This window comes from Ptychodera flava, chromosome 13 (genome assembly GCF_041260155.1).
Source record: "Ptychodera flava strain L36383 chromosome 13, AS_Pfla_20210202, whole genome shotgun sequence".
Classification (NCBI taxonomy): Eukaryota; Metazoa; Hemichordata; class Enteropneusta; family Ptychoderidae; genus Ptychodera; species Ptychodera flava.
Window position 1 is genome coordinate 9,480,684 of NC_091940.1, and position 14,445 is coordinate 9,495,128.

The 14,445-nt window shown below is 36.3% G+C and overlaps 2 protein-coding genes across 2 annotated transcripts in view; both read right to left on the minus strand.

Moving 5' to 3' along the window:
• On the minus strand, positions 1-9,599 carry LOC139147345 (fibroblast growth factor receptor 3-like). Its single transcript, XM_070718402.1, has 13 exons — positions 9,475-9,599; positions 8,779-8,965; positions 7,824-7,933; positions 7,153-7,278; positions 6,686-6,946; positions 5,537-6,181; positions 5,008-5,116; positions 3,105-3,385; positions 2,566-2,648; positions 2,182-2,222; positions 1,942-2,038; positions 1,479-1,590; positions 1-1,327 (listed from the first exon to the last, which is right to left on the minus strand). Exons 7-13 carry the CDS (start codon positions 5,039-5,041, stop codon positions 1,235-1,237), a joined length of 741 nt encoding a protein of 246 aa, XP_070574503.1. The 5' UTR covers positions 5,042-5,116; positions 5,537-6,181; positions 6,686-6,946; positions 7,153-7,278; positions 7,824-7,933; positions 8,779-8,965; positions 9,475-9,599; the 3' UTR covers positions 1-1,234.
• The window catches only part of LOC139146984 (uncharacterized), a 22,970-nt gene continuing 14,041 nt past the window's right edge, over positions 5,517-14,445 (minus strand). The window contains exons 5-12 of the mRNA XM_070717838.1: positions 13,945-14,064; positions 13,248-13,353; positions 11,210-11,334; positions 10,692-10,822; positions 7,824-7,933; positions 6,686-6,946; positions 6,030-6,181; positions 5,517-5,699 (exon numbers count right to left, since the gene is read on the minus strand). Coding sequence (XP_070573939.1) covers positions 5,517-5,699; positions 6,030-6,181; positions 6,686-6,946; positions 7,824-7,933; positions 10,692-10,822; positions 11,210-11,334; positions 13,248-13,353; positions 13,945-14,064 — 1,188 coding nt within the window. The remainder of the gene's footprint in view (positions 5,700-6,029; positions 6,182-6,685; positions 6,947-7,823; positions 7,934-10,691; positions 10,823-11,209; positions 11,335-13,247; positions 13,354-13,944; positions 14,065-14,445) is intronic.

The window sequence follows — 14,445 nt, forward strand, 5'->3', positions numbered from 1 at the left end:
CAAAATAATAAATGTAATGAACAAAAATAAATTTCAACTAAGTGGTTGATCTCCTATACTCTGTCAACACACTTTCAGGTATCGGACCTCAAGAGGGCGCCGTAAACTCTGATAACCCAACGCTCATCAACAGATACAATCTCCAAAATGCATGTGTAAATACACCCGGATAATAGTAGCTCTCTGATCTTGAAAATTATAGACACTGAAACATGATATCTAACAATTATGAGTATCATCAACGTATGTGTAGTTTTATCTTTGCTGTAGAGAATATCGTTGACTTAAATCCTCCACAATGAATTAAAACAGTTGCAAAATGTGTTGATTCTACATTAACATGAATTTCTCCGTACATTCTAGACGAGGTCTTTGGCATATGGTTTAGACAAAGTACTCCAAGTGTTGACAAAAGTGGTGAAACTAGAACATTGTTCTTAAGTTTGGTCTCCTCAACAAAGGTACTTGATTGTGAAACGGGAGAGGGTACAGAAATATGGATAACACATCTTTGCTATCGATTCTCATAACCATATCCTAATGAAATGTATAACAGCCTTTGTAAAAATTTTCAGCTGCCCACCTTGAAGAGCAGACGGGCATTTTAAGATATTACATTCCTGCACAAAATTGTAAATTCTTATTACAACATATCTGATGTACTTGCACAGATTAATATTTATACTCCCCCTATAGCTCTGCGTCATACACCTCTTTTTAGACCTGCTTCTTATCGTTCGAATATTTTAAAAATTTTCTTTTTTATCGCCGAACCAAAACTTTTTTGAACAAAATTTAGACATTTTAGGTAATTTTATTACTTTTTAGATGCAATTTACATCAGCTATTGATTGATTTATACACGCTGTTATCTGTTTTTACTTGTTTGTTTCTTGTCTTAGTTTATATTTTGTTTTCATTGTCCATTTTTGTCATGTTTGGTTTTGTTTTTCATTGTCATTTTTATATTTTCTCTTTTCTTCAGGAAATGAACCTGTAATTTGGGCAACCTGTTGGTTCATAAATAAATTAATGAATCAATCAATCAATCAATCAATCAATATGAATTTAGACTCCAGTCAAAATATTATTTCCTATTAATGTTAACCGTTCCAAGACAGAATTTTTGCTTATATATCCGGTTCTTGAGGTAGCTGTGCATTACTGCAGGGCACTATCTCATGCAGCCTTTGGTAGATTAGAGAATAAGTCTTGAATATTCCAGTCGCACGCTCTAGTCATTCAGATCATTCAGCTCATCCATGCTACTATATTGGTCACTCGTCCTATTGCTAAATCTCTCTTTAAATGCTTCAGTGAAGAATCTCTGCAAATGATGAAAAATATGAAATGCTTTGAAACATAAATAAGCTTACACAAATTATGGCAGTACATATCTTCTACTCTCACACAATTTGCGATTGTTTTAAGTGTTTAAAATGACAAAGACATCTTGGAGAAGCAAAGTGGTGACGTACTTGAGATATGTTCACTTGTGTTCTTAACATATATTCGAACTCAGCTATTAGTTGGTCTGGTGTTGGGCGCTTGTACCTGTCTTCATGCCAACAGCGCTGCATGATTTGATATCTACAAAAGACGAAATATAACAGTCTACAATGATAAACATTCTTATACCGCCTCTAGACATACTTAGTACACTATTGGTACTCTTAAATCATGATAATTTAATGTTGGTACGGGCTGGAAGCTAGAAAATATGTGGACTGTTAATTGCTAGCTTTAGTGCTATTGGCTTAACTTTGTCGGCGAGTGGTATTGGCAGAAGGATATAACAAAGCCACATTGTGATTCAAGACATAAAAATTATCATAAATTATGGTTCTATGGAAAAGAATAAAAAATGCCCACCTATTAGTTGAGTTTAAGAAAAAAACTTTCTAAACCTACATGTACCGGACCAAATATTTGATTACTTACGCTCTGTGCGTACACCCCTCTGGTTTTATTGGTCTATTGCCTTGTTGTAGATACTCAAGTAAATTTTCAACTGCAACATCCATCATAGGAGAACCGCCTTTTCAAAAGACAAGTATGTAATATTAGACTTAAAGCTTATGTGAGATAAAATTTGTGCAAATGTTTTATAACGGAAAAATATCAATGTCTATTGTGTGAGCGCATAATTCTGTTTTCAACATGGTGATCGTTTGCACTTACCAAGCGAACCTATTTCCCAGAGTAGTATTCCGTATGACCATCTATAAAAAACGAAAAATCAGACACTTAATTGCCTGGTTGCAAGATATCAGAGCATTGCTTAATATATGACAAATGCAGCAATGAGTGAAAATTAAGCCCTTCATTTCCTTTAACTTTTATACGAGAAAATAAATCTATATATATAGTCATCGACAACTTGTTTTTACTTGTTATATTGAATGTGCCTTGACACACTGATATTTCATTTGGAAAAAAGTGAAATAGTTTTTGAAAGGTTTCATTGATAATATACAGAGGAAACAGTATCAGCGTTCCATTCATTTAGCTAAAATAATATGCTTCGTTATTAATCACATAATTTGTAAACGATATACATCTTACCGGTCTCCTTCAAGTGAAAACCTTCCCTCGACGAGAAACTCTGGAGGCATCCATCGTACAGGAAATCGACAATTTTGATTTACCTGTGTAGAGATATATCAGGAAGGTTGTTTTGAGTACGAATGAAATGTAATCCATGTAACCTAAGGAGAACCCTCTTTCCGCCAAGAGACCTCTGTAATGTTGCAAATACACTGTTACCATGGAGGAAGATGGAAATGGATAAATAGAAAATGGCTTGGGCATATTGGCAGATTATCAGACAACAGAACATAGAAACGATCAAGACAATACAAAAGAATACAGCAAATGAGATGTAGAAAGCTTATAACAGCATGAATCCTAAACATGTATGAAAGAAATAATAGAGTCTCATTAAACATGTTATCTACTTGCATGCATACACCATAATATAACCTTTATGTCTTTGCAGTGGAACATTAAGAATTATTGCCTCTGCCAGTTTTTCAAAGATTGGAAATCTTTTACTAGTTTTTTAAAAGAACATAAAAAGAACAAAAATATCATCATACACCCACCCAGATAAGTGAATGATAATCACTCCCAAGTCTTTCGTAAACATCTCGTCCAAGTCCAAAATCTCCAATCTTGGCTGTGAAATCTTTCGTCAGGAACACATTACGAGCAGCGATATCTTTGTGCATTACACCTTTGGTGAACATGAATGACAGTGCCTTGGCAATGTCTCTGGCAACTTTTATCAATACTGTTTCACTTCCTGTGCTGAGTAATGTCAGCGATATAAGGTAATTCTTCAGATCCCCATTGGATGCATATTCTGTCAGTATGTATTTTGGCTCTTGGAGTTAAGAAAAGACCTTGTGTTAGTTACATAGGATTTGATTTCATCATTGATAATATGTTGCGAACAGTTTTTTTCAAAGGAACATTTCTCATCTCAGATGACAGGGAAACCCTCATACTATATATTTTCAAAAAGCAGAGAATCTAAAGTTTAATATGGTTGTAACAGTTTACTCGAAGGATGAAGTAGGTGTATATTTGGGGTAAAAAACCTCAATTTTGGTATCGATGATAAAAATTGAAGTCAAAAAGTTGACACTATTCTCTGAAATGTAATATTTCATTCGGAAGAAGAGCATATGTACAAAACACGACTATTTAGTTTTGCATTATCTATGCTCATTCTAAAATGGCATGGGTTGAAAGACTGACACTCCAAAAAAGTTATTAAAACATGAGCAAACTTAAAATGCCCCTTATTCAAAATGTAAGAACTTTATTGCCAAATAAAATAGTCGTTTTGTTACATAGCATTTAAAGAACATAATGTGAAAATTTCAGAAAATTTGACCCAGCCAGAAAAGAGTTAAATTCTTTGGAAATATTGGAATTGAGAGAAAAGAGAAGCTCGGAAATATGGTGATTTGCATAAATTTCCATAAATTAACACTTCTTCATCCCGTAACTTACGACTGTTTGATAATCTAAAAGGTGAACCCATCCAATACTTTTTATCTTGGGTAAACAAATTAATTAAAATTGAATGAATATTTGCAAAAAAAATGATTTTGGAGCAAAATGCACTGTGCTTGGTGCAGCGCCCCCTTAATTCTCACAACAAGGCATTAATACAGAACAAATGTTCACTGGAAAATCAAAACTGGAAAATTAAAAACCATGCCCGTAACGACCGTATGTTTATCAGTCACATTCATTTTCACTCAATTGCTACTTAGTTATATGCGAGTGAAAACCAGCGCAAGTGATGTTACCAACTTGCTTGTCAGCTTGAAGCAGTTAACGCATTCCAAAGCTACATGACCCGTTGACGTAGCTCAGGCATGTTCAACTCTGAGGTTAGCGGCCTGGGTGTCAAAACAACGTTGGCCGAGATTCTGGCAAAAGTTTTTTTAAAATACTTTGTTCCTGTGAAAATTGCTTTTTAACATATTTATTATTTTTGGGAGCTCTACATTTCATGGAGGTAGAAGCAATCAATGTCACATGGTTGACTTCCGAGACCGGTAGCTCGACTTTGATGAGGCTCATCCGATAAAAAATTGGCCAATGTATACCTTTTTCTTTAATTAACGTGTACATGTAAAAATGTGCTCTAATTGTCATGGCCAGCCGAAAAATAATAATGCTGTGACCTCGTTTTGAACTCTGTTAGCTGACGTTGTCACAAGGCGATTACGTCACTTCCTCGTTTTCATGGCGCCTGCAGCTCAACAGCGAGAAAGTGAAAATGAATGTAACCAACAAGACAGGATATTTTAGGGAAAAACAAAGAAAAAAATAATGTAAAATCAGCTCGGTAACTTTACTCGTTCATCTCCTTAATTGATTGTGATCCTTCACTGTATCTAATTTAAGTTATTTGTTTAAATATTTGGAATACATTTTCTCCTATTGTAGCAGTAAGCGTAAATGTGAAGGTATATAATATAGTCTTACCTCCAGTATGTGAATGCAAGAAAGGAGATAACATTAGGGTGACATGCTAATTCTAGCAGACACCGGACTTCGTTTACGAAATTTTTTCGGCTTGTTGCATCTGAACGAGCTGAATTGAAATGAAAGAAAATTACACTCATGGTAAAAACATGATAATGAGATTGCACATGAAATGGTGCCCCTACTCTAATGCGTCACGAAGATCTCGTCTAAGTTCAAAAACTTTCGGTTAACGATCAACCAAAGAACTCACTTTTATAAAAATATTATGGACGGAAAGGTTTTCTTATGATAAATCTTTAAAAAAAATATTTCACAGTATGTATACAGATTATCATACTGTACAGTGATTGTGAGAGTTCCTATCTTTTGAATATTTACTGTCGAAAATGTTATTTTTTATGAGAAACTTCTCTGGCACAAATTTAGGTGAAGATGGAAAAATGCAAGCATGACACATTACAAAGAACTATATTAACTGTGAACATTCAGTTATCGTAATACGTATATTAGGAGAATTTTGACCCACTTTCGCAGAGAGTTTTAGCGGCGACTACTCGTTCTCTTCCATTTATTCTCAATCTAGCTTTGTAGACTCGTCCATACTCCCCGACGCCAATGGGTTCGTCCTCTAGTATCTTCAAGGCTTTTCTCTCAACATTCCAAGCAAACGCTTCTTTTGGTAAATGTTCCTAGTCAGAAAGAATAAATATAAAACAGTCTTACCGAAAGCAAAGTGAATAAAAATTAACTTTTAAAGAAATCGGGTTCTCAATAGCTTTTCATAATCCACAGTCATATATATAATTCTTGTTTTATAATTTAGATACCGTAACTCGAAAAATTTATGTGTTAAAATATTTGCTATAGACAAATGCCGCCCAATTTTTTTGCTTAGTCTTAGCGAAAGTACTACATATGAAAGAAAATAAACTTCAAACATGTGTAATTAGGTGCTTAGTAACGCAAAAGGTCATCACTTTATGTGCACCTATGGTGTACTGCTTTTATTCACCACTTGCCTGAAGATAATCTTCAAACTCTCGGTCGTTTCCATCTACAGATACGTAAGGCCATTGCTTTTTCGCAATATACACCAGCAGGATTAGAATAATGACAACCATACTCGTTAGTATCATTGACCATACATAGACTGGTAAATATTTTGTTCCACCTGGAGATGACAAGTTTGCAGGAAAAAGTTTCAGTTTTTGCCCAATCACAAGTACTGATCAGTCATGCACTAAGTTCAGCATTCTTTCTGAATTCTTTACATCATTCTGCTAATTTGCCATCGTATTACAGTACGGGACGGATGATTATTATCGGCACTGATACATGGCTGTTATGTCTTGTTGTGTTTCTGTGGAGAAAACACAGCCTACACTGGGAGCCAGACATTAAGGCAACTCAAGATAAATGTTGTTCAAATGCCGTGTATGATATCTCTCCAATACAAATGATTTGGGGTTGAAAATGTCACCAAATAATGTTATTTCATATGATGATGTTCTAAAAATTAATTTTAAAATTAAGGGTTTACGGATGGATATAATAGATTCTTCAATCAAATAAATGTACAAATTGTAGTTCAATCAACAATAGAACATTATCTTTATCTTAAAGTGTTATAAGTTTCATTATACAGTGTAATTATAGAACTTGTAAAACATCATACCGTTTTCTTCGAGTCCAGCAACAATTACCGAAAAATTGCAAAGCGCTGTATTATTGGACTGATCCCAAGCCCACATGAAGATGTCATAATTTCCAATGCTAAATCTCTCCCCTGATTCTCGAGTTGATTCTAAAAGAACTGGTTGACCTGAATTGTCAATTATTGTTGGGTTCGTCCAGCTGACTATGGCGGAGTTGCTATCAACTTCTGCCAACACTGTTTGGTCCATCGGGCAGTTAGTTATATTTGGTGCCTGGATGTCTGTTGGGTAAAATTTGAGGCTTAGTCAAGCGTGTTCCAATTTCAAAATGTCAAAAATTCTGATAGTCCATTTCAAAATTAGTGTGGAGTGAGGGCGAAAAATGAGAACAAATGAAAAATAATCTGAATCAACAATTTAGATAATTAATACTTAGTATGCATGAAGGAACGAATATTTTGAATTTGTATAAATCAAGAAATCTCACCAAAGGCGCACGTTTTCCCAGTCCATCCATCTAGGCAAATACAGCCTAATGATCGATCACATCGTAAGGCGTGCTTGCAATCGCATGTGCTGTTGCAGAAATCACCAAATAAGTTTTCTGCACAACCTATCAAAAGCATAGCCACCATTCATTAATTTATAAGGCACCGTACAGTGTTCAGTAAACTACATTCAGTTAATATGATCAACAGCAGACATAAATACCAAGTTCTATAAAGATAAGACTGATATGGAAACCTTGCGATCAATATGGCTTATCAAATATTCAAAGGTACATCAGCCATACGGTGCATTGTGATATATTTTCCCGAGTTCCTTTGTCAAAAACAGTTTAAGTACGGTTTCTTGACCAGCTACAATGTCAAATGGAAATATACAGTGTTAAACTCAACATCGCTGTCTGTATATGTTCAATAATGATTTGGAAGGCTACCAACTTTGTATTCAACCCAAAGTTCAGTGAGAAGGATAGGAAAATGCAATGGTTTAAATTGTTTTTCCTTTAAGAATACAATACTAAAAAAACTACAAAACACAGTGCTCCTGTGAACAAGAGGAAACGGTACAATGCATTTGACGTTGTTCATGTTTACGATCAGGTGTTAAATTATCAGGTACATTTTATCAGGTACAACAATAGAGACTAGTTACCTGCATACGTAACAGTAGCTTCAGCAGTGTATTCTGCTCCATCTTGATCGGTAACTGAACATTTGTAAGAACCGACTCGCTCCTCGTTGAAGTGCAAAATTTTTAGTCGACTGAAATATAACAAAGGGAATTAAATGTGAAGTCCCTAGGTGACGATACAATTCGGAGCTGTTTGAAACTTTGAAAATTCTAAATTATACTGTGTAATAGTTATATTTTGTAGCACATGACTTCCTCCTGCCATAAAGGACTTGTCTATTGACCTCTCATTTCTTAATCCATAAGTATTCTTCCCTACGCACTTAATGTAATCTCTCGAAATTTTACGCTTATGGAAGATTCTTCAGAGCTGTTCTAAAACTCCCGCGACATAAGGAATGGTGATGTTGTAGCGATGCTGCCGGTGTCCTCAAAAACTTTCGCATATGCACATGTAGACTTTGTTTGAGGCCTCAGAAAGAAAGAAAACTTTGTGAAAAGTTCAATTACAGTACTTGCAATGGTGAAGGATGATGTTCTTTATTACCAGAACATTTTAATGACTTATTATCAAATTATCCGAGGAATATGTCTAATATTAACAAACTGTTGTTGATTACATGGCCATGTCGATTAAAGATATATTTCTGTCTCTATTATTCTTGTTCAAAACAAAGTAAAACGTTATATTTAATTTTTGTAAGTTTCAAATTCTACTCAAATATCGAAACACTGCACTGGCAAATTCATTAAATAATAACTATGGTTCGATGTAGTTCGATGCAAAATAAAACAAACAGTGTCAAAATCTTCAAAGCTGAGCTTCTCAACTTCACAATCAAATAATTGTTCTAAAATTATTTCATTAGTCTGTTCCATACAAAAGGAACAGACCTCTTTTATAGTTATCCCGGCTTATATGTCAGACAACAGGCTTTTATATCAGACAACATCGCCCTATTTGAAATATACTAACCTGCTATGCGGTTCATTAGATATATGCTCTCTCGGACCCTGTAGTATTCTGCTAGATGAACCATTAAAAAACGTCCAGATTGTCCCGTATGCAGAGTTGATTTCAAAGTTGTAGTGACAGGAAAGATCAAAACCTTGACCATAGATCGGCTCACCATCTGTATGTAGTATCCATATCTCTTTTGATGCTGCAATGAAAGAAATATGCGTGGTATAACATGGAGAGTATCCAAAGATTTGTTTACTACATTGCACCATGCTCTTTGCATTAAGATGGGTAAGCGTTTTTTCCTGTTATTTCTTGGATCAATTGTGTTCTTCGTACGGACATGCAACGAACGTTTATAAACAAAATAATGAAGCGTTACGTACTGCAAGCATGGGGCTGTAACCTTTATAGTTATTATTCCCAGCATATGACGATGTCATATTTTTAACGCTGAGCATTATGTTGTCTTTGTATTGCGTCTATATTTGAACATGGAATTCAGAAAATTGTATCTGTCGGATTCGAAATCAGAACAAAAAATACTTACTCATCCAGCAAAGACGTCGGTGACTAGTACATCCAATAAGGCGATTAAATATTCAAGGTATGTATTTGCAGTCTAAACATTTTGTTTTTTGTGATTTGGGTTGGCTCACGGGTTAATCGATACTATGAATCCGGACCCGCATAGGAATCAAATTTACTTACCTATATCGCAGGCTGGTCCTGTCCATCCTTTAGAGCATTTACACGCACCATTGAACCCATGACAAGTAGCACCATTCTGACATATGCAATCTTTATCACATAGAAAACCGTATCTACCTTGTGGGCAGCCTATAAAACACAATGCCAGAAAAATGCATAAATAAAGAGTTTGATAGATTTCAAAAACGTATTCAAATTTTCAACTAATTCGGCAAACGGATCTGTGTTTGGTGGCAAGCAGACGGCCTTACATTTAGTTGGTTGGAAGTTTCATAAAAGTAGGACCAGCTTTTCTCTGCCCTGTATCTGTACATGGTCTCAAGTAATTAAAGTGGATAGTTCGTGATATCTTACAATGCCCCTCATATATACCTTTTGAGCTTTAAAGTTAACACTTTCGTACCTAGATGCTTTATCTTTAATATGAGGGTTGTATGCCCCGCGAAATGTGCTCAGGGTACTATATGAGGGCCAATTTAACAAACTTAGTTCCAGTCAATTGCTCTTCCATGCAGTACTTGAACAAATACCAGCTTACACTGTTAATACTCTACTGTTGTCAAAAAACACTTTATAATAAAGACATGTATCATTAAGAAAGCCAGTCGCCAAGTTCATAATCATTTTGAACTCTTACTCCGTTAACGGCATTACAGGTGCATTAGGACTATATGCGAGCACCACTGCATGAGTTGTTTATCCACAATCCATTCGAACTCCATGAATGAATAAAGGGCGACACGTGGATCATTATCGCCTATTACATGGCTTGGTATGGGCGAGTGGAAAACCAAACGTTAACGGGCGAAGGAACACCTAGCCTGTTCAGCACTACTAAATACAATTCTATCAAATTAAATTTCGTTCAGCATTTTGTACTTCTTATTGGGACAAAGCTCTTGGACAATGAAACAGTCATTAAAAAGTATTCGTTCGTCATTACTCACACATGCCGTAATTTATCCTCAAATATGGTGCGAGTAATACATTGTAACAACCAATTTGTATCCACCCATTTTCTTAAATGACATTATGTCATTTAACTGTAACCCAACAACTACTTGAATGAAGAAGTCCATGTGACATTACTTTACAAAGCATCTGTATAGTACATACAAGGATGACATTAAAAGAAAGTAATAAAATGCCCTCGATTTTTCTAATGTTTGCAGCTCACCTTGACTGATAAGTAATACCTGAACTGTGTAAACAATTACATCATCGTTTCAGGAACAACAGATATGAGCCAACCCACAGGTGCGCTGGTAGAATAATGCTGAAGATGAAGCTCTCCGATACAATCACCGAGTAACGATGGATCGTTGGAAAAGTTCCTGGGAAAAGTATTCTAGAGGAAAGCGAGCATTCGTAAGTGATTCCTTGTACCATCCTCTCTCTCTCTCTCTCTCTCTCTTCTCTCTCCTCTCTTCCTCTCTCTTACGCTCTCTCTTCTCTCTCTCTCTCTCTCTCTAATACATATGTTTTGAATTTCTGATATCTTGTTATAGTTTATTACTTGAAAAGCAGTGAAATGAACACTGAACTCGAAAATATCTAATACTGTAAGACAATGCGCTGTTTCAGTGATATCATTGGTTATGCCAGTATCCCTTGCCCTTTTCATGGGGGAAATACAGTTCACTTATTGCCCTCTTGCACATATGTGTACAAATGTTTTTGCCATTATTATGTGGAAACAAATCATTTTTTTCTCAAAATACATGATGGTACGTACCCTGTCATTGTAGATCTTGACTTTAGGTTGTGGAATTGGTGGTCCTTCTAGTTGTTTGAATTTGTAGTTTAAATCACAAAGAATATCGAATGGGTCAAATAAATCTAAAAAAAGATCTCCGCCACCTAGTTAGTTAAAAGATATGTGAAAATAGTCATAAGCAGAGTTACCTTGTAGGTTAAAAGAAGTGTTCAAAATGATCATTTAAAGAGTTACATTACACCATGGGCTTCGAGCACGGTCGGGGTTGCAGATGTGACGTAATGGAATGGAAACCTTTGTAGACTTGTGTACAGCAATACTGTGGCTATACGGCAATACTGTGGATCTGCTGTCACTGCCATCATTGCCATTACTTTTTACGTGGCTATCAGTTGCTGTACATTACACGTCTTCAGCTGTACTGCTGTTACCACTGGCACTGCGCTTAAGAAATTATATATTTCTATGGATCTGTAATTAGTGTGCCAGCTATAGCTTTTAATCTATGAACTAGAGCAATTTCACAGCTACTACGCGTTGTTTTCAGGAGGATGTTCAAAGCAAGTAGAAAGACTCGCCGTTCAGAACTTGCATTTACAGTCGTCTTGACATATTTGCCATGCAGAGAAGGGAAAGGAACAAAAGTTTGTGAAAGTGAATGTCGCTTACAATTTGCCGTGGTTGACCCATTATCTCTCAGTGAATTTTGGCCCTATTGCTTGCTGCACAAATTGAGTTTATTCACTGAGAGTTCTTCAACTAGCTGTACTCATGAAATAATTGACTAAAAATACACCGCCAAGAATATTGAGTGCAAGAGTTGATTTGTGACACAGAAAATATGTTCAAAAGAGATGAAAACGTTCGTATGAAATGCGACTGTGAACATGCTGAGTAGCCGCATGCGCAATCATTGTGTGGCAGCCATTTGCAATTGATCAGCCCTCTTAAGGTATCCAAAGAAGTACCTAACTTTATACTATAGAAATAACGGGCGACACGATGACCATTAACGTTTATTTATGGGCAAGGGCGAGAGGAAAGCCAAAAATTAACGGGCGAGGCTTGCCGAGCCCGTTAATTTGGCTTTCCTCGAGCCCGCGCCCACAAATAAACGTTAATGGTCAGAGCGGAGTCTGTTATTTCCATTATATTAACAGCGAACCCAAGAAAACCGTCAAAATTTCCGAAAATTTCAGGAGCGAACGACAACTGGGCCCCAGAAACTGAGCAATACGCGACGCACTGTCACGCGCGCTGTAAAAAATTGGCAAATCCGGAGATGTTTTCAGAAAAAAGTATCTCAACTTGACCTACAAGTGCTCCATTTTATTTTGTGATTGATCATGATTTACGTTTGAGCTGTAAAGTTACGATACTTTGAGTTGCTAATCTTATTATTCATATTCACGGGCCTGTAAACAAACCATTACTGTGTATTTGTGGTCAGTCACGTGGTTCAGCTCGACCAATCAAAATGCGACGGGCAGGGCATGGTAATATAATGACAGATATACAAATGTAACTACAAGCCTTTTAATTTTTACGTTAATAAATACCAAAAACAGATTCAACTAGAAATGGGCCAGCATTCTTTGACATTGACAAAATGCTGATATCTGATGTTAACGAATGGATGTCAGCAATACAATATTTGCGTAGAACAATGTTCTGCAGTACCATTTGTTGATATTTGTGGCTTCGATTAGGCCAAAAATATAATGCTTGCTATTCACCAAAAGTGATGCGATGGTGTGATTTTCTTTTTTGTCTTTTTTTTATTCCTAACAATGCTGGTTTGCATCATTGTTGTCTTTTATCATTGGCTACAAAATACTTCCGTTTTCTCTTTAGCTTTTTGGACATGCAAACAGGGATATCAAGAATAGCTGTACTGATGAGTATGTAACCCCCAACAAGGACATGACGGGCAGTTCCTGAAATGACTATCTAAGCATTCAAAATCTAGCCAGCGATGTTCATAAGTCCAAGAAGTCTGGGGGACTTGTCATTGATTTAAGATTTTTGTGTTCAAAATAATTGTTAAGTCACTTACAATGGCCGTTGTTGGTGTCCGCTGCAAAGATTATATCCAAAAATTCAAAATCGTACGTACGAAGTTTCGCTTCGCCAATGATACAATCGAACAAGAGATAACCGGCCTGAAAAAGAAAAAAGTGAAAACTTAAATGTTATAGATTATTGGCCGCCCTCCCCTCTCTGAAGTATTAACTTAACAGGTTACATACAAATTGTTTAATAAATCGAGATTGCATCAAACAAATATCAAGAATATAGTGGCTTTTGTCGAATTTATCCTATTTGAGTTCCAATTTTAAGACCTAATTGGTAATTATAATATTACAACAATGAAGAAGAGACTGGGATACGACGGGCCTCATACATGCACATGTACATGTCCCCGAGGTTATCGTTCGCCCAGTTAAAGCGATGAAATTGTTTCTTCGCTTCGATAAAGTGCGTATGTGCGATGTATGATAGTGAGCATGCGTGCATGAGTGCTTCACGAACTCTACAACGTGTTGAGCGGTCTCAGTCAGAAAAATGTAACAACTCAGCCGGCTATTGAACCACTCTTTTTTGGGAGTGGAGATTTAGCCGAGTGGTTCTGTCTGTGGCCTCTCAGCTAGGCGACTGATGCCGTATGTTGTGGGTTCGAATCCGATTGAAAACTAGCCGTATTATTATCATTCCTGTCGGTTACAGTAGTACACAGTCAAGCAATCACTTACAGGGTCTGTGGGAGGGCCCGTATACACTGGCGTTTCACACGTTGAGTTGTAATATGGTGGCCAGTCACTCTCGTTTAGGAGATTCACTCCCAACATCGCTTCACTTTGTCGTGAATCTTCCTATCACAGACATGGACAAAACAAAATGAAGATGTTATGAATCTTAGTTGTGACTCATTTACTTTTTTGACTCCGGCGGTTAAGCAGACCCACTTCCATGCATGCATGGACCTACAGTTACCGCTATAAAAGCAGAGATGGTACAGTCTCCGAAGTCTTCGTGACAGCAAATTTTCATAAACTACAATAAAAAGCATTTTGGACAACGAAAACGGGTAATTGTTCGTATATTAAAAATAAATAAAGGAATTATTTTCGTAGATAACTTGCACCTGGTCAGGTTTTGCCGCTGCTGAAAGCGCATTATGTACGTCACCACTTCAATGCTTGCATAGCCGAAAACATTTTTTCACAGAAAAATTGCATCAGACTCAACATTTC